Raw genomic sequence first — 22,604 nt, forward strand, 5'->3', positions numbered from 1 at the left:
ATAGCATTATAGTCACAACTCATAGGTATCATACAAGTGCATCTCAGTAAACTAAAATATAATACAAAAGTGGATTTATTTTTGTAATTTATTACAATAATCATCTATTCAATGATTGTCACCTGTGTGGCTTTGTTTACAAATTGTAGTCTGCTTGCTAAAATGCACAATTTGAATGTAAACCGCACCAAACAAAGTAAAATGTTCTATTTTGAATTCAACCAAACAAGGAGACCAAAGGACTTTCCTGGTGTGAATACACCTTTAGAAAAGCAGAGTAATACATAAGAAGAAGAATAAAAAGAATTTGAAGCACATAAATTAAAGGGCAGAATTCTGACCTGACAACTGACTTGACTATTAATTGACACCCTACACAAGAAGCATCAGGCACAAAAGGTCACTATTTAAGTGGCTGGCTATTTATAAAGTTCTGTGTCTAAGGATGTAAATGTAAAACTGAGGGAAGCAAAAAAAACTGTTAGAAAAATGGTACTAAACAACATTAAGAACTGTAGCCTTGAGAAGATTACGCACCAAAATCCATTTAGGAGATGCTGACTTCGGCTTGAACCAGTGATTAAAGATCCTCCTCAATGTTAGAAACATCTTTTCTGGGCTAAAGAGGAAAAGACTGGGACCGTAACTTTGTGGTCCAAAGTTCTTGATTAAGATGAAAATAGCATTTTGCATTTAGTCAGTAATCGGGATCCCTGCAACCGGAGCAAAGGCGCGGAGACGCAGAATCCACGTTTCTGAGGTTCACACAGCGATCAACCAGCACTTCATGCTGCCTTCTGGTATCATTTTGCTTGACTGGCCAGCAAACTGGCCCGGTTTAAACCCAGTAGAGAGGAAGATGAGACACAAGACACAATGTAGAAGAGATGAATTCCCACTTTAAAGCAACAGCAACAAAAAAGACAATTTTACATAAAATTCCCACATTAAAGGTGGTGATTTTAGTGTCCACCAAGGAAAACTTGTGAGTAAGGCACTTGCTAATCCATAGCAAGGTCTACAAATTCCACCAGATGTAAGGCAAGTGGCTTCCCTTTAGCACGGGGATTGGTCCCTTCAATCCCTGCTGTGGAATGACTGCATGATGGACATGCATGAGTACATGAGTACATGTACTCATGCATGGACAGATCACAGAGGACAGATCAGTTTTTAGCTCCAGAGGAAAACCACTTTACACAATTGGTGGAGTAATTCCTGACAACCCTCATAAAAATATCAGTAATGTTGGGAAGAAGTTGAAGTTTTGCTTGGTGGATGTGTTTGTGTCTCTGGATTTATTGACTGATGAGTGGAGATATATTTGGGTTGCCAGAACAGCAGTGGAAGGTGTCCTTATTCATTTTTTCTTCATTCTCTCTAAGACACTTTTGACTGAAACAGAAATCACTATCTTTAGCATTCAAATGACACACACACATACAACCAGTGCAACTTTAGTTTGAATCTGGTTTGTTTGCCGTAACACATCCTATTTAAAGACATCACGGTCCTCATAAAGTTTGTGTCTTGTAACAGAAAACACCACCACAGCACTATCTTCGACATAAAACAGTAGAGGTCATGAATTTAATAACTATTCAGGGAGAAGTTTCTCTTGGAAACAGAAGGTGACGTGGTATTTTCAGCCTTTTTTATAAAATAGTTGCATGGTAAATTGCCAAGTACATTGAGAATAGCATCTGGCTTCACTGTCAGCAAAAATGTCCAGATTCTCGAGAGGCAGATTTTCCAAGATGAAGGGCAACTTTCAGCGGTCTGTGCAACGCATCCTTTTTGTTTTTGGCAGTAACTCATCAGGTCCTGTATGCTTTTTCTCAGTATGCCTGACATTTCAGGACCGGCTGGTGGTAGGTTTCCCATTATACATTCATGGTTTTCAGGCCCTTCTATCTAATATTCCAATGAGGTCTTGGCAGGCAAACCAGAGTGAGCAGAAAACAACAGATTAAGAATAAAAGGAATTCGGTCTACGAATCTTCACTTTTTCTCTTAGTGCTGTTATCTTGGAAGATTTTTTTTTTATATTTTGTCTGAAAGTCCTGAACTTAAGATCAGCGAAGAATAATTAAGTGAGTGGTAATCTTTTTTAGATTCTCCTGTATATCTGAGAGAAAATAGGTCGGCAATAAATGACTGCATTATGGGCAGACTGGATTTGGTTTAAAATTAGATTTAAGATGGAGATTACAATGCAGGTTATACATTTTTAACATAGCTGCGTTTTTAAAAGTAAAAACACTTTTAGATAAAAGTCAGACCTGAAAGAAAGAAATTTGATGATATATCAGACTTAAATAATAAAAAATATCATTATCAGCGATACCAATACCTTCTATGTTTACTTGTCATCTGATCAATATCAAAACAAGTAGTATTACACATGTTTGTAGTTCGATTTCTGCACAACCATGCCTGGTCTTGTACAAGTGAAACATTATTTTGTTGATGTCAAGTTCTTTTACTTTTTAAAGTATTAGCATCATCATTAATATTTCTGTTTGTTTTATTTTCAGTTTTTGCTCCAGACTTCTAATTACATGATTTTCTTAGGCATGTAGTACCCCTAAAATTTGCTAAGCAACTTTTAGCTGCGTTCATGTTACTTGACATTTGGATCTTGTAGCAACGTTTCTTTAGGATAAATATCCTCTTGTTATTTTTTAGCCCTAAGCTTCTCTCTCTCTCTATCCACTAATAAAACTAATTTAAAAAGCCCTGACTGCAACACAGACACAAACGCAGAACAGGACTTTGTTGAAATATTATCTTACGCTTTACACTTTGATTAAAATTACCTCACCATCTCCAGGACGTCTACATCTGTTCGAACCAGCCGAATTGGAAAATACAAAAATAATTTGAGTGAGAGGAAAAACAAGATGCCGCTACGCTTTCAGAATCGGCCATCCCACCACATCTGCGCCAGGCTTACCTTAAAATGTACATAATTTCTCAGAATATGTGATGTGTGCTCACCTCCAACCTCAGTAATAGTTCACACCGTGAGATTTGAGCTTTGTTTGCGGCTAACCGCAGCAGGACTCGATGCCCATAGCAACCATGTCACCAATACGGTAATTTACTTGGAGCACAGCCAGCATGATTTAGTGGTGATGAGATTGCAGCTTTGGCATCAGGCTAGCATGGAGAGCACCACTTCAAATTCTTTCAACTGCGCGTGGGTCGGATGTCATGGATAATCTTCTGCTGCTGCTAACAGGCTACTCCTCACCACATCAGGGGCCTCGGTGTACCGAACCACTGATCTCAGTGCAAAACTTTTTTGGATGTTCAAAACAGTTGGGGGGGCTCCTGAACTCTTGTTGCACCCCGGAGCACCCCCTCCAAAAGCCTGAAATGTCCATCCACATTCATATTAATTTTGGTTTTTAATGTCGTCATACTGTTCTAACCCTGTGTGAAGAAAGTCTTGGGAGCAATATTTTTTCCACATAACATTTCACAACATGAAAAATATCAAAAATATCCACAGTTATTGACGTGGACTGTTTTATCTGCACTTTTAACTGCTTTCGTTGCTAATTTCTACCTTCTTAATAAGTAATTTAAAGAAAAAAAAAATCATTTTTTTCTGACCAATGTATTCTTAAAAAAATGTCTTCATGTGTACCAGCAGCTGTTTATTTCATAAGGCAACTTAACCAATCCATATTACAAATTGCCAATTTAAATGTATTGAATTAAATTTACACTGATTGCTTGGACATTTAAGATCACCTTTAAAGCTGAAATAAATCATGTTTTATGTCCCACATTATAGACACAACGATAAGTTTGTTTTAGCACTCATGCATCATATTTTCCACTCAAGTTTGATCTCTTTTTTTTCTTCACAAGGAGGAGCCTGTTAAAAAAGAAGACATATTTGTTGCAGTGAAAACCTGCAGAAAGTTTCACAGTGAACGAGGTGAGTCACGCTCTCGCTCTGAGAAAAAAGCCACTTAATTTTCATGTAAATATTTCACATTCATGCCCTGCTGTTTTGGGTAATGGACTTGTTTTACCCCTGACATGTGAAACTGTATGAGTGCCTTCTCTTATTATACTAAAATCCTTCACTAAATTACTCTACCATCATGTCTGAAAGGATTTATTTGTACTGAAGTAAAAAAAACACACAAAAAAAAACGTGTGAAATACTTAATGCTGTGTTTCACCCTGGAAGTGCTTAATGCCGTGTTTCATGCTGGAAAAGCACACTCATCCAACAGTAACTCTTATTGGCACAGTCTGGCCACCATTAAGCTTCTCACAGTAGCTCTGCTGCTATTTTAACCTGATGAAAATGGAGTAGGTTAAGTCAATAGAGCAAATGGCAAATTAATTATAGAGGGATCGGACAAATTGTGTGTTATATTTAAAAGGAGTGCCTGAAATGTAATTTCATTAATTACTTTTAATTACTGCTTCCTCTTCCAAGCTGTTAATATTACGTTAAGACATTGGCAGAACGGAAATGATCAGGTTACTAATAACACAGATTAGTTCAGAATTATAAAGTGAGCAACATGGACGTGTTTTGTGTTTCATTCAATATCTCACTTGGTTTAAAAAAATTTAAAAAGCCTAATCCTTTTCCCTGCCGGATGCAATGATATGCTTTTATAGCACATTTAGAGAATGACTGTTGCAACAACAGTAAACATCCTATTTGTAACGTGTGTGTGGCATCACACAGCTGCAAAAAGTAATAAAGCTGGCTAGACTGGAGATGCTTGATGATACCTGGATCAGATAATAAAGGCTCCTTAAAAAAAAAGATCTAGCTCTGACAGATATTACTATTTTCCATATTCTGTATTTCTGAAATATCTAGCCCAGTAGAAGTAGAGTAATGCTACTTTTACTGGGCTATTATTCTTATTCTTATATGAGAGTGAAATATTCTTATTATACTCTCATATAATAAGTGTATTATATGAGAGTAAACACAACAACTTTTTGTTATTAAAAGGCGAAGTAGAATTCTTCTCTATTGTCTCATTTACTGAGAAAGTATTTATTTTTTATTTTTTTGGCAATTGAATAGACACATTTTGAAAGTGATTTTTGTGTACATATGCCAGCTGGCATTCGTTAAAGGAGTAAATGTGAGATGTTCATTTGGAAAGAAACAATTTTTTTCTGCAGCTAGATTTTAAAAAGTCAATATTTCCATGAATTTCATTCAGTCTAACGCTTACCTGAAGGGACCCCAAAGCACCTTCAGTCATTCACACGCTGAAGGTGGTGAGCTACATTGTAGCCACAGCTGCTCTGAGCCAGTTTACAGAAGCAAGACTGCCATGCGCCGGCGTCACTGGCTCCTCTAACCACCACCAGTAGGCAAGATATGTGAAATGTCTTGCCCAAGGAAAACGACTGAAACGGACGGAGAGGGGGTTTGAACTGGCAACCCACCACCTACATGCCACCATCTTTTAACGTTTTAAGAATTTAAAAACATTATGTGGAGATAATGAAGCAACACCACAAGACATCAGTTAAAAGTTTGGCACAAATGAATAATGACCCAAAGCATACCACCAAATTAGGTGTTAAGTAGCTTAAATACAACTAAGTCAAAGGTTTGGAGTATCTTTCACAAAGCGCTGATATCATTTCCTGAGAAAATTTGTAGGCAGTGTTCAAACCCAACTTGGTGATCCCAGATCTGTCTGCAGGAATGATACAAAATTCCAGCAAACTATTGTGAGAAGCTTTTGGAAGAATAATCAAACTGTTTGGCTCAAGTCACATAATCTGAAAGGTTATGTATATTTGTATAAACTTTTGACTCTAAAAATTCAGTCTTGCATTATTTGAGTATTTATGAAATATACCGAGATTTTATAATCCTGGCTAAACTAAAATAGGTAAAGTTTAGCCTTATTTTATGTCAGACAAGGAGGCTAAAAAACCTGCTTCAGCTGTAATGAATAGATTTAAAGTTTTACCAATTAAAGAAAACAAATATTAAATCTAACAGCATCGTGTCTCTGCATTGTTTCCAAATGAGATTTTTCTGATCGGGTTAGGTTTTTCAGTCAATAAATAAACATTTCACCAACACCAGACAGAAAGATAGGATACCTCTACGTCTGTGCTTTCACTTTATATGAAATAATAATTAGATCAGCTGCAAAATAAATTGTGTTTACCCCTCAGAGACCAAAGACCTGCTTGTTTTATAAACTTTGTGAATATTGTATTGATTTTTCCTGCCCTTTTCTCTAGTTCCAGTAATAAAGAAGACTTGGGAAAAGGATGCCTTATTTTTAGAGTACTACAGCGACCACGCCGAGCCTTCCATACCAACCATTAATTTAGGAGTGCCAAACACTGAGAGAGGTGAGTCCTCCTTTTTCAAGCCTCAACACCCTCAGCCTCTCCACAGTAGATGCAGTTAGTGGCCTTGGCTGACGCTGTCAGCTGCACTGCACACATTGGTAAATGAAAAATGATCCGGCAAACTGAGGCTGAAAGTTACACAGTCTAAGGCCTTGTGAAGGGAATGTAATTCAGACCGAATATTGGAGGAAAATTGGAAGTAAATGAAGTGTCAGCGGGGAATTTCTCCACAGATTGTTTCTAAAATTGTGTTTATGTTACCTCTGAAAATGAAAAAATAATAGGCTATTACACTAGCATTTTTTGGTTCAGTGTGACCTTTTTGTAGATAGATTTCCACCTATTTTTTCATGTTTTTAAAAAACTATTTCGGAGGAAAACTGCGAGGTGATGATAAATGCGTCTGTGTGTCCTTTTTACTTTTGAATATTGGGAGGGTCTTTCTGGCAGCTGTGAACAATAACACCGGGATGAAACGCGAGCTGAAACAAGTTGTTAAATTATCATCTGCTATTTTTCACAGATATTTTTACACGTCTGAAGTGTTTCACTTGGTTCTTCATAACTGCAGTTTTGTTTCTGTATTAGAAGAGGAAAAGTTTTGTTAATTTGTATGGAAATGTGATTGTTTTCACCCAGCACATGTCAGCCCTTTGACTCTTAACAGATGTCACTGAATCACTTCTCTTATTTGATAATGAAATAGTACAAATTACCTTACAAGATACCTCACATCCTGTAAAAACCATACAATCCTAAGGGTAGCATAAAGGTGAAAAATAACACATTTTTAACTCCAACAGCAAAGATGAACAATCCATTAATTATTACATGAACTCAAATTTAATTTTTTTATCTTGGAAGATTTTAGATGAGGAAATTGTAATTCAACTTTCCTAAGAACAAAAATAAACCCAGAGGAAAACATTTGCTTAGTTGTTAGCAACCTCAAGCTGCACCTGGCAACAAAGCCCAAAGGAGGCTCCCTCTGGGAATGCCTTATAGATGACTGACAGGAAGAAGGAGGCCTTGGGACACAGCAAGTGTCCCTGTGATGCATCTTATACTGATGGATGGTTATATGGATGGAATGGAGGACAAAATGGTGAATATCTTCTCTCTTTTTTTGCCCTCATTTCTAGCTGAATACATTTATTGATATGCTAATTAGTATTTTAATATAGCAGAGTCAGCCTTTCCTTGTGTAAACCTTTATATAAGCTTCACCCCCAGGCAAGATTTGGAGTGCGAGTCACGTCATTTCTGAATGAACTTGTCAGGAAGGTCTATTTTTTTCCCTGTCTCTGCCATTGAGCCATTTTGACTTGACACCTCACATATTTTAGTCACAAGTCTGCCCAAACATGATCAAATTTAGAAATTCTTTTCAACATTAAATTAAAGCAGATCAAGAGAGCATTCTCTAATTTGTTGTGTAATAGGTGATATTTTGAATTCTCACATAAAACCAGCACAGGCTCTCTGCCTCTGTTCTTGCTGGAGGCTGGAGCCAAACTTACTCTACAGTGAGATTGCCGTTGGCACAAGAATTGCTCTATGGACCTGTGATTCATGTTGCAACTTAATGGGATGTGCAATGGCTGTAGACATTTTCAGCCTTCAATTGAGTGGGTAAAGGTTGCACTAAAAAAGTCTAGTCCTTTCATGCCTCTGCTGCTTTCTTCAGGCAGCTTAGCCCCCTAACAAGTACTTGCTTTGCAACCTGTTTTTACAGACTAACGGAGGTTGGTTACCACTGGCCCCTTGTTGGTAAATGTGGGCTTGCAGTACTGAAACTTAGTGATATGAAGGTGCAGCATCTCTTGTCACGTCAGTCTCTTAATAGCTCTGATTTATTTTATTTAAACCCCTTAACTCAACATGTTGGTGACGACATAAATATTTCTAATTGCATTTTTCATATCTTCTTCCTTATGACAGATCCTTGGATTCATTTAAAAGTAAAACATGTCTCTTTTTTCCCTGTTTGCATATTTGTAATTGAAAGTGCCTTCTTCTAACTTGGCGGTTCTCAACGTGGGCGGTACCGCCCCCCAGGGGGCGTTCAGAGGACTGCAGGGGGCGCTGGCGGTCATTTTTACAAAAGGGGGGGCGCTGGGATGCCTTAGGGGGGCGTTTGGTCGAAGGTAAACTTTACACCTTAAATGCACAACAATGTCAGTTTAGACTTTGAGCAACTTAGTAAAACTGTATTGTGTGACATTAAACCATGCTTGGCTGCAAGTATTGATGGCAGCTCTTCTTCTATTCAGTGTTTGTTAGCTTCTGTTAGCTTCTTGGCGCAGCTCCGTTCTCCTGTTTCTGGTAACTAAAAACACGATACCCTCACTGTGTATCCCTCTGAAAAATGAACCCATGTACATAAAGAAATTAAGAAATCCCTCCATGGGTTTCTTTCTCCATGAACGCTCATGATAGACAGCGTTCATTTTATAGCGTTAACACCGGTGCTGTAAGTGGTCCGGTATGAAACGGGGGTGATAGAACAACACAACACTTTTAAATTTCAATAATCAAAATGCAGAAATTGTTTCCGTTGTTTTAAAAGGTTTATGTCAGTCTGCCTTTTCCCCATCGATACGCTTCCCGACCGCCCTGCACCTTAGGGGCTTAAAAAAAAACAAAAAAAAAAAAAAACGATTCGCACATTGCGCAAAACTCAGGAGAAGCGGGACATAAAACGGAGCGACGAAGATGTGAATTATGGCATAAAAACAGAATCCGACGCTGAACAGTGAAAAAACCTTTCGAGCAATAATTAATACAGAGACTGTATGGCAAGAATAAACAGATACTATTTCCACATAAAAGGTAAAATAATATTGCTGAAATGCCATGGGTTTGTTGAGACCACATCTAGTACTGAGAATAAATATATCTTACAGACCATAACAGTAAAGAACTGATCACTTATTTATGTTTTTAATTAGAATTGATATATTTATTTCTTCAATATTATTTTTCATGTCAGTGTTAATGTCATGAGGCTGATGACTCCATGACACTTTGAATTTGACTCATTAGGATTTGATTAAGAACCAGATTTGTTCTTTGTAATTTATGTCCAGTAAAACTATTAATCTATAAACCAATAGTCAGGTCTATATAAAGATATAATCCATGTTTCTGTCTCATATTTGTATGGCATTAAAAGGATCTGGAACTTTTGTTTTTCCACTGAAAACTCTGGTTTGCACAATAAATGCCATGTGGGTGAAGTTTTATGGATGATACTCTGATGTCCCATTCTCCTGAAGGCAGCACAGAGCTGCACCACCAGAAACTGACAAACACTGAGGAGAAGAAGAATTATGATTAATGTAGTTACGTTACAGTTCTATCCATGTTTTAATGTTGCAGAGCTCAGTCGTTTTGCAAATAAATCAAAGTTTAAACTGGCATGTTGCACATCTTTTATCTGGTCATTTTGTGCAATATTTAAGAACTAGAAAATGGCACAAAATAAGAATATTGTTTCCAGTCTGGCTGCTGTTAGGCCTACTGATTTTAACTTGAATGTTCATTGCATTTTTCGTAGATGCCTGTGAAAATAATTTCTATTCCCATGACTTTTTTGTTCTCTGGGAAATTATTTTTGATGATAAATACAGAAACAAGCATTAAAATCAAAACATCTACAATAGTGATAGTAATATTAATGATAAAATAATGGTCAGTGCAAAGTAGCCTGCAAATTCTTTGGTGGGGGGCGGTGAGGGACCTGGATAAAGGCTGGGGAGGCGCTGGGCCGGAAAAGGTTAAGAAACACTGATCTAACTGCACTTTAACCACAAAAAAGAAAAGGAAAAATCAGCTTGAGTTTTCTGTATGTTTGTGCATTATATTGTCTTTAATACCAAAACCTTGTATTCATTCCCCCTCTAAGTTTGATGTTCTTCTCAAGAAAAATCCACACATCCTTCCTGCCAGTATATGGTGTCAGTATTTTTGGAAGTCAGTGTTGGGCCAAGTCTCTGTAAAAGATCAAGCAGTAGAAAGTGTCTCCTCTATTATCTGTCTTCTAAGTCATGCCAGTTTTTTTTTTTTTTTGGAAAGCAACAACTTGGTGCTGGCAGCAATCCACATCCCATCATCGACTGGTTTGGTAAAATGCCAGACAATAGAGCTGCTGTCAGAGCATTGTATTAAAACTTAAAATCAATTTTACATCTTAGAGAACAACCAATCCGTTGGAATTACAGAGTGATTTTAGATTGGATTCCAAACAACACAAATATGTGTGTAAGAAACAGCTTAGTCTATACATCTGAGTGATTAATTGGCAGAAACTCAGTAAAGTGCTGCTGAGGATCACCTGAAAATGATAAAAACTATCATTTTCTTTACTTTTATTTGTCATTCCTATTTTGAGTAAGAATGTTTGACTTCTCTTCCAAACAATGCACCATGCTGCAAGAAAATATTTATCCAAGTTGCTTCTGCTTGTTTATAAAGGCAGTCAATAGGGCTGCAACAGTTGTAAGCTATAATAAGTTACAGCTTTGTTCTGTAAGTTATTATTTACACCCAAGGCGTTTTATGTTTCATTAAATTACTCATACTTAAATCACAGGTTTACACTCATTCATATTGAAGTGGTATACTGAAAGTAACTGGAAAGCACTTTGCAAAAGGATTTTTTTTGTGGTACCAGTAGCATTTATTCACAGTAATCAGACAGGAAATGGGCAAAGAGAGAAAGAATGAAGACATGCAGCAAAGGTCTGTCATCAAACCCCAGACAGCTGTTTCAAGGAGTAATAGCCTCTGTATATGGGGCATCTGCTCTACCAGTAATGCCACACATGCTTAACTGTGACGAGAAATATTGTGCAAGTTTTATATCATGAAATTTCACACTGCGAGTCCTTGTTGCATCCTTTTTCTTGCTCCTTTAAAACGGGAACACGACAGCGAAAAAGAACGTATACATAAACATTCATTGCAGTTAGTCAGTATGTGAAATATAGCCTCTGTCCTCAGCAACAGCTAGAAAAATACTGAATGAAAAAAGAAATGCTTTGATTTTCTAAGACTAAGAAAATAGTAGATTTTATATCCTGTAGTTAGATTTTTATTTAGTTTTTTTTTCCCCTCACATTTGCTGTCAAAGTCAGTTTTCCTTTAATGCTTCAAAACCTTTCTCAGCTGTCACTTGCATTGAGGTGTAAAATGATAAAATCTTGCATCTAATATGCGAAACATAACCTGCAGGTTAAATTTTCTCTTTTAGACTAAGAAAGTTTGTCGTTGCAGTTAGCATCCATCTATTCAACCTGCCTATACTGACCTCACTAATGCCTTTCAGAATAAAAGAAGTTATTAATTTTGAGATGACATTACAAGTGCTCAGTTTGAAGCCTCATATGACAGGACTGAAAAGGGAGGTGACAGCGTGGTCCCCTGGGCCAGCAGAGTGCCACTCTGCAGCATATAATGCATTTCTAATAGGCTGCTGTTTATAGCCAGACCACATCTGAGTGGAAGGAGCCTGCTCTCTGTTCTTTTGACTTTTTTTTTTTTTTCGAAATGACCCAACTCTTGGATCTTTATCAAAATAAAACCATCCTTAATTTATTTTCCACTATCTGTTTATGCAATGGGAATACCATTCAGCTGCAACTTGACAGGAAATCTTTGAAAATAAAGAATAAAAAAGAAAGAGAGATGGGCTTTAAGGCTTTCAAGCATTAATTGGACTGAAAATGTCATGTGGGCCTGTTCAAACAAACCGTATTACAACAGCTAATTGAATCAATTGCTGCAACTAATGATTTATATTTTTGCACTAATGTCTTGGTATTTTCTATATTAATCTTTTGGTAATCACATTTTCAAAATACCTTTTTTCTACTTTCTTCTTTGACAGTAGCGTTATCGTCTTAGTAAAGATTACAAATGAAACATCATTCGTGTTTATTACACAAAGCTGCATTTTTTTTATCCTTGTATCTGAATGTGTGATCAGACTCATTAAATAACCTGGCCAATTGATAGATTAAAAAATAAAATAAAACAGAGTGTATTATGGAAAATCTAGCATCATCTAGCTAAATAGGCTTAGCAGTTGCCACTGCGACACTCTCATTCTCTTAACACAATTTTTTTAAAAAGCCAGATCAATATTATCGTGATATTGTGATAAATTAAACCTTTGGTCCTTCAACACCAAACAGATCTAAAGGCGTTCTGTCACTTTAAGTTCAATTAGGAATCATTTACTTTGCTGTGCAAAAATATTCATATTCCAGGACATTTAGTCATTTTAAAACAGCTAACTGAATGTGTTGAATGTCGCGTTCAGTTCAACGCAAACTGATGCATAATTGGGTGAGAGTAGGACAAGTATGTATGTTTTCTGAATAGTTTGTCTAAAGGTGTCATGTTTATTAGTATGTAGTCCCCCTTAGCCTGGAAGATGCCCATTAACTCTGAAAAGAAAATGATCCCCACAGCTTGATGCAGCCAGCATACCACGTTTCACTGAAGGGTTACAGTAGCTGGGATTATATACTGGTTGTAGTGTCTCAAACTGTGAGCAAGTTCAAGGGGAATAAATACCCTGGCAGGTCACTGTTTTTTCATAACTTGACTATGGAATTATTATATAACAAAAAGGCAACTTAAACATATGCTGCTGCATTCTAAAAAAAAAAGTTGACTAATTTACACAATGTAATTTTTAACACAATTTAGGTTATTTGCTTCGAAAGTATAATGAATCACTTTTGTAGAGATCTATTGTGAAAGTAAAGATTACTGAATATCCATTTTACAAATACACCATGAAAGCCCTGGTTTATCCTATCTTAATTGTTTGCTAAATACTGACAAATTCACCCAAAAAACAAAAACAAAATTGCATTATTTGTATTTCTAAATAATTTTTAGTTAAATCTTGAGCTTGCACACACTGGAGATGTGCATAAATAACCAACGCAAAACACCCGACACCAGAAAACACAAAGTCGTTTCATTTCTCATAAACAGAATGAGGGAGAGTGCATTACCAAATCTTGTTTGACATCTTGTTCAACAAAAAGCTGCAGCTTTGCTTTTTTCATCCAAAGATTTATGTCAGTATTTATTCAATGTGATTCCTGGCAAAGTCTCTCTCAAGGATCATCCTGAAGATAGTGTCTCCTTCACAGTATTGACTTGAAATGCATGCCAGACTTTTGCTTTCAGGAGGCATCTATCTAGTGTTGGCAGGAATCGGGGTTTGGTAAACAGCCAGTTTACAAAGATTCTGTCAGTAAACACTGTCAGTTAAATGTAGCTTATAACAGATTCCATATACTGGAGTACATGTGCATGGGATGGATTTTGAACTCTGATTTTAATTTGCACCCGAAAGCTGGAGACGGGCACAAATCTCCTACTGGCTGCAGAAAATGAATTGATGGATTGCAGTTTGAACTTAAAAAAATCTTAAATATGATCAGTCTGCGTAAAAAAAACATGTTTGTGCTTTTTGTAAGAAGATGAGCAAAAAGCAGTTAGCAATTTATCATCATTTCCTCATTGTTTGCCACAAGCCAGGGGAAATGACAAATATTTGTCAAACAAGATGCTCTGATGAGATGACTCCAAAACAAAATGTTTGAGTTTGCATATCTGTAGTAAAAAGTTAATAAGAAGTTAATAAGACACATTATAATAAACTGAGGTCCTGGGTGAAAACTTGCTAAAAGCTGCAGAAGGTTTTAGACTTTAGTGAAAGTTTTCTTCCAGCAAGACGATAACTCTAAGCACGCAGTCGGTAATCTAATGGAGTCAATCAGATTAAAGAATATTCATGTTTCGTAGACACAATCAGAACCCATGCTTAAAACAATACTTGAAAATAGATTCAAGTTGTTTTTTTATCCAGTGCAGCAGAACCTGAGAAAAAGGAATAACATCAACTAATGCATTTTTTATTTTAAAACAGTGATATTTCTACAATTTGTGACTGTTACATCATAAAATGTGAAAAGATTCTAGCTGTATGAATACTTCAGTCAGACCCTGAGTGTTTCTGCAGCACTTGGGGAAATTTCCCAAGTGCTGTAGAAAAGTCACCGCAGTGACCTGAGAGTGAGGTTACTCCATGTAATGATATCCTAATCATAGGTCCGTTCTGCTCTAATGAGGTCTGAGTCATCTCTGAATACCAAATGTTTGAAGTGGCTGATTTGGTAGAGGAGTTGGCCATATATTGTTGAGTAATCAAACTAATTATCTGACCACAGGAGAGCACTTATAGATTGTGTGTAGCGCATTGTGCTTTGAGTCTGAGCTGGTCGGTGTGGGATCAAATGCAAAGCTGGAATGTTATTTTTGCAAAAGCTATGTATTTCCACACGCCATGGAGATGGAAAACAAATATGCAATAGTGTGATATGAATATGAATAATTATTTGTATTTGTAGTATATCATGTGTTTCCTTAAAATATTTAAAATTACAGCTTACAAAAGAAAACTGTTTGAAAACAGACAAAATTGTGCTAGCGACAAAAATTAAAGGATTATGTAAAATGAACTTTTTAGAGCTTGTGTTTTTTTCCCTCATCAAAACATACCTGGAGTGTTGCTTTAATTCTTTCTTGCATATTTGAGAAATCCTTTAATCTCCCATGGGAGCTATTCGGGGGATGCCTGAACACTTGCTCCCTTAAAGTGTCGCCTATTTCCACAAAGCTCCTCCTTGAAGCTGCAATCTCCAGCAGAGATTGCAGCTCTGCTCAGCTCCTCCAGACTAGCGACAGCACTACCTAGCAGTGGAGCTGGGATTTTCTCACAAGCTACTTCCCTGCTCCAACACTCCTAAGAACGTTTGTAAATGGCCTAATGGAGGAACATTGTTGTGGTGATGTGCTGAAAGCAGAGTTCCAGAAACAGTAGGAGCTTCTTAAAGCGACAGAGGCCAATTTCAAGGTGTCAAATTGTGGTGTCAAATATATACACAATTTTTAGAACAACTAAGGTAATACATAATTATGCTACAAAATGTCTCAATGTGCCTGAAAAATGCATAATGCTGCCCCTTTAAGGAAACAACCTCCATTTTGCTTCAATGGCCTAATTAAAGACCATCTGTCTAATCATCCTGCTGTCACAAAGTGATACTAAGTTAGGTGAAAAGCCAACATCTCACCGCAAAATGTGTATTTTGACATCTAGTCTGCGCATGAAAAGAAATGATGAGACAAGATCCTGAAATTGTGGCAGAAGAAGATAATGCACATTTTTCCCTCTTTACCCCATATTGACTTAAAAAATAAATAACATATAGCAACAGCCTAAGAGAAGCTTTAAATTTACCAGATTTTGTTACGTCCTGTGTGTGAATTTTGTGATCATGGAAAGTACAAAAGAAGTTATTTATTTCATCTCTCTGGTGTCGGCAGCATTACTCACCACTTCCTGTTTGAAATAGGATTACCAGCCTTGTCAGAAGATCTGCCCTAAAAAGTGGGATTTTGGATTATATCTCTGTCAGTGTCCTTTCTCATTTTATATTCAGCAAAGAAAAAACTCAAAAAATACCTAAGGTTCCCTATAAATAATACAGCAAGGTCTCAGAATTCGTAGTAATGCATGCCACCAGGGATTTCTGTGCCTCCGTTGCTGTGTAGACATCTGAAATCTGGCGAGTGCATTTCTCTTGGCTCTTGGTTTTGTTTTGTTCACAACCACACTATGGGTTTTTGTTTTTAGGAGATGGCATAGTATTTTGTTCCTTCTAGCCTGTCATGTCAAACGTGTCAGGCTGAACACTTCATCTTTGCGACCCATCCTGCCAAACTCTCATTATTTTTCTCTTAACACATCAGTAAGTTGACATTTCTACTGCTGGCAAAGTTTAGCTGGAAGTTTTTAAAAATACAAACTCTAACTCTAGGAAATCACATTGGCTGAAGTGCAAAGTAGGTCTTACAAATATGAATATTTTGAAGCAAAGACAGCGTAAGCCTGAGTTCACATGTTTTTGATCTCGGGGAGTAGCTGATGTGTGCACCCGGAGCCAAGTATACAGTACTGTACGGTGTCCTTGAGAAGGCAGAAGTGCTGCATGTTTATGCTTACGATGCACAAGGCTGTCACGCAAAAGCTGCAAACAAAAAGTTAGTGCATATCCTGAAGCTTTTTTTTTTTTACATTAGTTCTATTGATTAAATTCCTAAAGGTTTCTGTTATAGAATCTGGTTAAAGTTCCTGCTCTATTTATTTATTTTTCTTCATATGGTATCTTCCAAAAACAACTTTTTCCATGTTTTGTCAAATTACTGTCGCAAACTTTGACGCATGTTACTAGAATTTTAAACGATATAAAAACATAGTTATGAATAGAAAGAAAATTATGCTTTTTTAATGTATTTTTTCTATTTAAAGGTCTGGAATGTTGTGTACATCTATTCAGCCCCTCTCAGTGAAAGGTTAACCTTAATTCTACTGTTTAGAACGACTTTTCGCTGCATTTGCAGCTTTGAAAATCTAGAGTTGGAAAATGGGACCAAATTCTTGTCCGTCAGGTTGGATGCAGAATAGCAACAGGTTCACCTTGGTGAGACGTAAAAGCTCAGGTGCAGTGAAAACCAAGTAACGCTATGGGATCTTTTAAATGTATTTATATATCAGACTGAATAGAAATGCATGCCAGACTACTCGTGTTTATTTGAAAACATTATGCATCTTTCTTCCTCTTAGCAGTTATTCATTACTTTGTGCTGATATTTGACATCCAATAAGGTTTGACTGTAATAAATCAATGCATAAAAATCATGTCATCCAGTGAAATCAGGTCTTTAGTCTTTTGCTCACATATGTAGCTTCCTGCTTTTTAAACTCTTCAGTGTCAACATGATTAATTGACATTAATTATGTTACTCACTTCTGTGAATTTTGTAAATCAACTAAACAAATGCAGTTGTGCCCTGCTTTCCTAACAGGGTCATTTATCTTTGCAAGCCGCAGCTCTGCACATGGTCAATATGTGACTCAGTCATGCTGGCCTCTGTTGATGGTACGTCTCCATTCATAGGTCATTGTGGGAAAACATTTGCAATCCTTCAGCGATTCCTGAGCAGCGCTGTGCCCGACACCAAGTGGCTTGTTATTGTGGATGATGACACACTCATCAGGTAAGATTTCTTTAAGAAGAATATTCAACTTAGACGTTTAGTTTTTTCTTTTACTTTTGCACGTGAGGGATATCTTCGATGTATCCCCCCCCCCCAAGAGTCGCTGACATTTACTCGTAAATGTTTATTTTTCACAGATTTAGTCCTACCTTTAAAAAGATTTGCAGAGTGAAAGAGAAAAACTCCTAAACGCCAGAAGTCACTTAACATCCTGTCAAAGATTTAAAATCACACCTCCAGCTGGATTCACCTGCAGTTAGGTTTCCTTTCAAGCAGAAGACTCTGGAGGGAGAAAGATTGTCCCAGCTTCTAAATGGAGCGTTATATAGTCATTTAGGCACACGCGTGTAAGTGTGATGAGAGTGTGTGTCATGCCTTTGACTTGTGCTTTTCGTAGCCTCCCCCGACTACGAGTCCTGCTGAGCTGCTACGAGCGCTCCGCGCCGGTGTGCCTCGGAGAGAGATACGGCTATGGACTGAGCCAAGGTGGCTACAGTTACATCACAGGAGGTGGAGGGTAAGTTTGACTGCTCAGATGCTTTGGGAATAACGAGCAGCAGATGAATTATAAAGCATGCGATAAAAACCCAGCTATCTTTAATTTACAGATTAACCTTTGCGGTTTGATTTGAGTGTGCTCTTAGGAGAACCTTGTTTACAGGGCTGCTGTCTACGTAGATGAAATATTTTGAAGTGAATCACCACAAAAGAAAGTCGATAAACAGTTTTAATCAGATGATGTAACAGGACAGTTATTCGATGGTTTCCATGGTTCTCTCAGAAGGACTAATTGCTAATCAATGGAAGAAAAATTGGCTTATAAAGAAATGGATTTGATCAAATTCTGATTTTAATGCCCTAGATTTACTATTTTAAAGCCTTTGATGCAGCGTTGGGTCGTTTGAAAAAGCTTGTACACAAGATGAATTTTGAACTTGAGAGTGAGAGGTGCAGGAAAAATCTATTTAAGGACCGCGCTGTTGCTGTGACACTTCCTCATTCAGGTGTCACCCACAAAAAAAAAAAAGATCACGGGTGATGAGTGACTTCTCCGGTAGCTTACAGGTTTTCTCTTCCTTTTTCATTTGTAGCTTTTGCTCATTTATACCAAGTAACAGCTCAGTTCGCAATTTTGCTTAATATTCAATGTGAAAAAAAAAATTTTTTGGTGCCAAGAAATGCAAAAAAAATATGATTTTTTTCACACTTTACTGTCTGAGAATTTCCATTCAGAAATTCATCATTTCTTTCATGAATCTTTTTCTGGGGAAATATGACGTGACAGAGAGATGCTTTTTCTTTTAACAGCTGACCACCAGGCCTGACTAGGATCCCTATATTTATCTTGGCACTACAAAATTGAAGAGGAGGTTTTGATGGGTTAAAAAAAAGAAAAAGAAAACTCCAAAGCTCCCTGTTGGAGAACTCCAGAAAAGAGTGGTTTGTCGGGGTCACCGAGTCTCCATGAGCATTAGACACTAACTCTTGTTTGGGAGTGTGTCATTATCAGCCTGTGTTATCCTTGGGCAATTTTCAGAAACTGCACCAAAATTGCACTGTTCCCACTAAAACAATAAATTAAAGCACATCACTAGAGGTCTTACACCAGCTTCTTGTAGCTCAGAGAATAGACTTTAAATTAAGTTCCCTGATTTGTAAATCTCTGAATATACCACCAATATACACTGAAGATGTTTACTTACATTTATTTCTTACTTTTTAAAAATATGAAATACTTACAACTAGACTGAACAGTTCTCTAATGAACAAAAGAAAACCTGCAGACCTCTGAAACCTTTTCTTCCATTTATAAAAACCTAAAAAGTTCATTGACTGCATAGAATGAATCAGTCTAGAGTAGAAATCTGTTTTGGTTTCCGATGCTTCTGGTTAAATTACAGAGTAAGAAGGTTGTGGGGGGGTTTTTCTTTTGTTTTGAAAAATGGGTTTCATCAGAGGAGGGGATGTGTGTTTGGCTGTGTATGGGGTGGCAGAAGGAGAGGCTCACCCAGGGCACAAAAGCTGCCCCTACTGTATCGTCTGTGATGTTGTGAAACTCTTTCTCTTCCAACGGCTCTGCTGACCTTATTAGAGTCCAAAGCATCATAAACTGTTTCAAACAACAAGATGGTTTAAAGGCAAATCTGTTGGATTCTATCAGTGAATGTAAAATGCGTCATCTTTGGGTCTTTAAACAGGACAATCAGCCAACATAAATGACCAATTCAGCACAGAATCTTTCAGTGTAAGACACCAATTACAGCACTATCACGACAACCCTTCCTCTTCTCTCTTTATAAATGATTGCAAATGGATGCACGTAATGCTCCTTTATCCTTTATTTCCGCTAGTTTGTATATATTTGCTGTCTGTATGTAGCGAGCACTTGCTTGCCCACACGACCTTGGCAAATAAATCTGATTATGATTCTTCAGGATAAATCATTTCAAATCTTTTTTTACACAACTTTAGCAGTAGTGCCAGTGACGGATCGCATGTATTGCATGTAATCTGTCTGTACACTGTTGATTTACTTTGCTGCCACAGTGGCTGGCGTATGTTTGCCTTATTCTGAATGTCTGCTGTGTTGCTGCAGCATGGTGTTCAGCAGGGAGGCTGTGGTCCGACTTCTTAACAGCGGCTGCAAGTGCTACAGCAACGATGCGCCTGATGACATGGTGCTGGGAATGTGCCTCAATGCTCTCGGGCTTCCCATCACACACAGTCCACTATTTCACCAGGTTGTATTCAGAATTTTCATTTCAATGTCTCTCCTTTTGTAGCTACAATGTTTTGTGAAATGTTATCTTGATAGAATGCTCTAAAATTATGATTATTTTTGCCTTGACTTGTGCTTCTTGTATATCAGGTTCATTTATTCCAGCAACTCAATTCACTTAGTGAAACACATATTTATTAATTAATTACACATGGACTGACACTCTCTAAAGTTTTGAGTAATATGTTTTTACCTGAATATCATGTTGCAGTATGGATATGAGGAAAAGTATATTAGACTTGTATTTGGAATATTTTATGCACAAGGAGAGTTAAAGGGGGGGGAATGAAAGAACATGTACTAGTCAGTCTATGTTCTTAGTCAATCATGGAACAATCAGTCATGCAAGGAAATAAAGGAAATCTTACATAATAAGGGAAAATTTGAATGAGTTCACTGCAGATAGTCGGCTCTATGTGTGAGCATGATTATCACCTTATTATTTCAGTGCAGTGAGAATCAGTGGCGGCAAAGAAAAAAAGTGGTGAGTTCGCATGATGCTCTTTGTGTAGAAGTGCTGACATCTTTTTAGAATGAGCACAATAACTGTGTGCTGCAGACCTCAAAGAGCGGACGGTTGTTTGTAAGTGAGAATTTCCCCTGACCTGACTCTCCTCTGCACCGTTATGTTGCTTGTTAGGGTGAGCTAAGTTCAGTTTGAACCTTAGCTGAAGTGGTTCTAAAAGGAAATTGGTACAAAGAATATTCGGTCAGAAAGCGGAATAATTCTAAATGGAATCATATTGTTTGATGGATAAAAGCAAAATTACAAAAGCAAAAAGCAAACAAACAAACTAAAAACAAAACAAGTAATTACAATGGATGAAAATAAATAAATGGTTGAATAAAAGTATAAAAGAAGGATGAAGGATAGTTGCTTTTATGAGATGAATAAAGTTTGCAAAGTGAGCATCTTTAATGCAAATCCCATAATATTAAAACATCTGGTGCTAGAGCATTTCACTAAAAGTTTTTAAATGTCGTCACATTACATCCACAAACATCTTTTAATTTATTCGGGATTTTCATGTGACAAACCAGCAAAAAAAATCAGCAAAACTATAAAGTGCAAAGAGTTTTTTTTATTTTAGGAAATAAGAATCAGAAAATATCAGCAGTAAGACATGCTGTCTTCATCCTATCTAACATAGTGTGGGATATTTTGCATGGGCATAAATTTGAATCTCTACATGTGCAAGACTTAGACATTTTCTAAAAGACTCGCAGCAATAGGTATGTATGCCATACCATGCATATTATTCACCACTTTAATTATATACAGTCTATTATATAAAATTCTAATAAATTATATTAAAGTTTGTGGTTTTAATGAAACAAAATGTTCAAAAATAATATCATTACGGTTTTTCCAAGGCACCATATGGCAAGGAGGAATTTATATATCAATCATTTAACTATTTATACTTGTGCTTTTCTGCTTTAACATTTTATTATTGGAGGTCATAATTACATCAATAATTCCATTGAGGTTTTGCTCATTCAGTGTTGCTGTGGCTACTTTGAAATATACATAACTGGATGCTTTATTTGCTTTCAGGCACGCCCAGAGGACTACTCCAAGGACCTCTTAGCTCACCAGGTGCCTATATCCTTCCATAAACACTGGAACATAGACCCTGTTGCTGTTTTCAATAAGTGGCTGAGGGATGACTGGAGAACAAATACCTCAGATGAACATAATGAGAAGAGTAAAACAGAGTTATGATAAAAAAAAACCTTCTAATCTCTTAAAACATGTATGTATAGAATGTGTTTGTATTATTAAAGGGTACCAGTTCACAGATGTAAATGTTTTTTCTATTGTTACTGTGAATTATTATTATTATTATTATTATTATTATTATTATTATTAAGAAAAAACATGTAAGTGTGAGTGCGTGTTTGTGTGTGTGCGGCATCAGGACTGGGATGGCATGTTGAGGTTATATTTCATTTATAAATGTCTGTATATAAACACATCTCACTGCTCATACTTTTTTGTTCTCCACAAGATGCTGTATCTTAAAAAGATCTTCAAAATAATCAATGATGCTGTACAATGTCTTCTATTTTGACATAAAAGTATTCATATTTTAAGATGTTTTGCATCTCAATTTCACTAGAGGCCTTTTGTGTAACACTGCCTTAATAATTAAGTTATTTGAAGTTATTGAGTTACTGTATGACTTTAAGCCATCATAGGATTTTGTCCACACCAGATTTCAACCCGTTTCTACGATGCTCTTGACTGTTCCAACATGACTAAATTGCAGCGAACCTAGAAAACCCTCTTTCACTGCGA

The 22,604-nt window shown here is 36.9% G+C and overlaps 1 protein-coding gene across 1 annotated transcript in view; it reads left to right on the top strand.

Moving 5' to 3' along the window:
* The window catches only part of b3glcta (beta 3-glucosyltransferase a), a 90,431-nt gene extending 68,032 nt beyond the window's left edge, over positions 1–22,399 (top strand). The window contains exons 10-15 of the mRNA XM_008426260.3: positions 3,883–3,952; positions 6,262–6,375; positions 17,424–17,523; positions 17,921–18,040; positions 20,120–20,264; positions 21,861–22,399. Of these exons, the coding sequence (XP_008424482.2) occupies positions 3,883–3,952; positions 6,262–6,375; positions 17,424–17,523; positions 17,921–18,040; positions 20,120–20,264; positions 21,861–22,028 (717 nt within the window). The 3' untranslated portion in view covers positions 22,029–22,399. The remainder of the gene's footprint in view (positions 1–3,882; positions 3,953–6,261; positions 6,376–17,423; positions 17,524–17,920; positions 18,041–20,119; positions 20,265–21,860) is intronic.
* Positions 22,400–22,604: the final 205 nt, after the last annotated feature.

This window comes from Poecilia reticulata, chromosome 13 (assembly GCF_904066995.2).
Source record: "Poecilia reticulata chromosome 13, P_reticulata-male-v2, whole genome shotgun sequence".
Taxonomy (NCBI): Eukaryota; Metazoa; Chordata; class Actinopteri; order Cyprinodontiformes; family Poeciliidae; genus Poecilia; species Poecilia reticulata.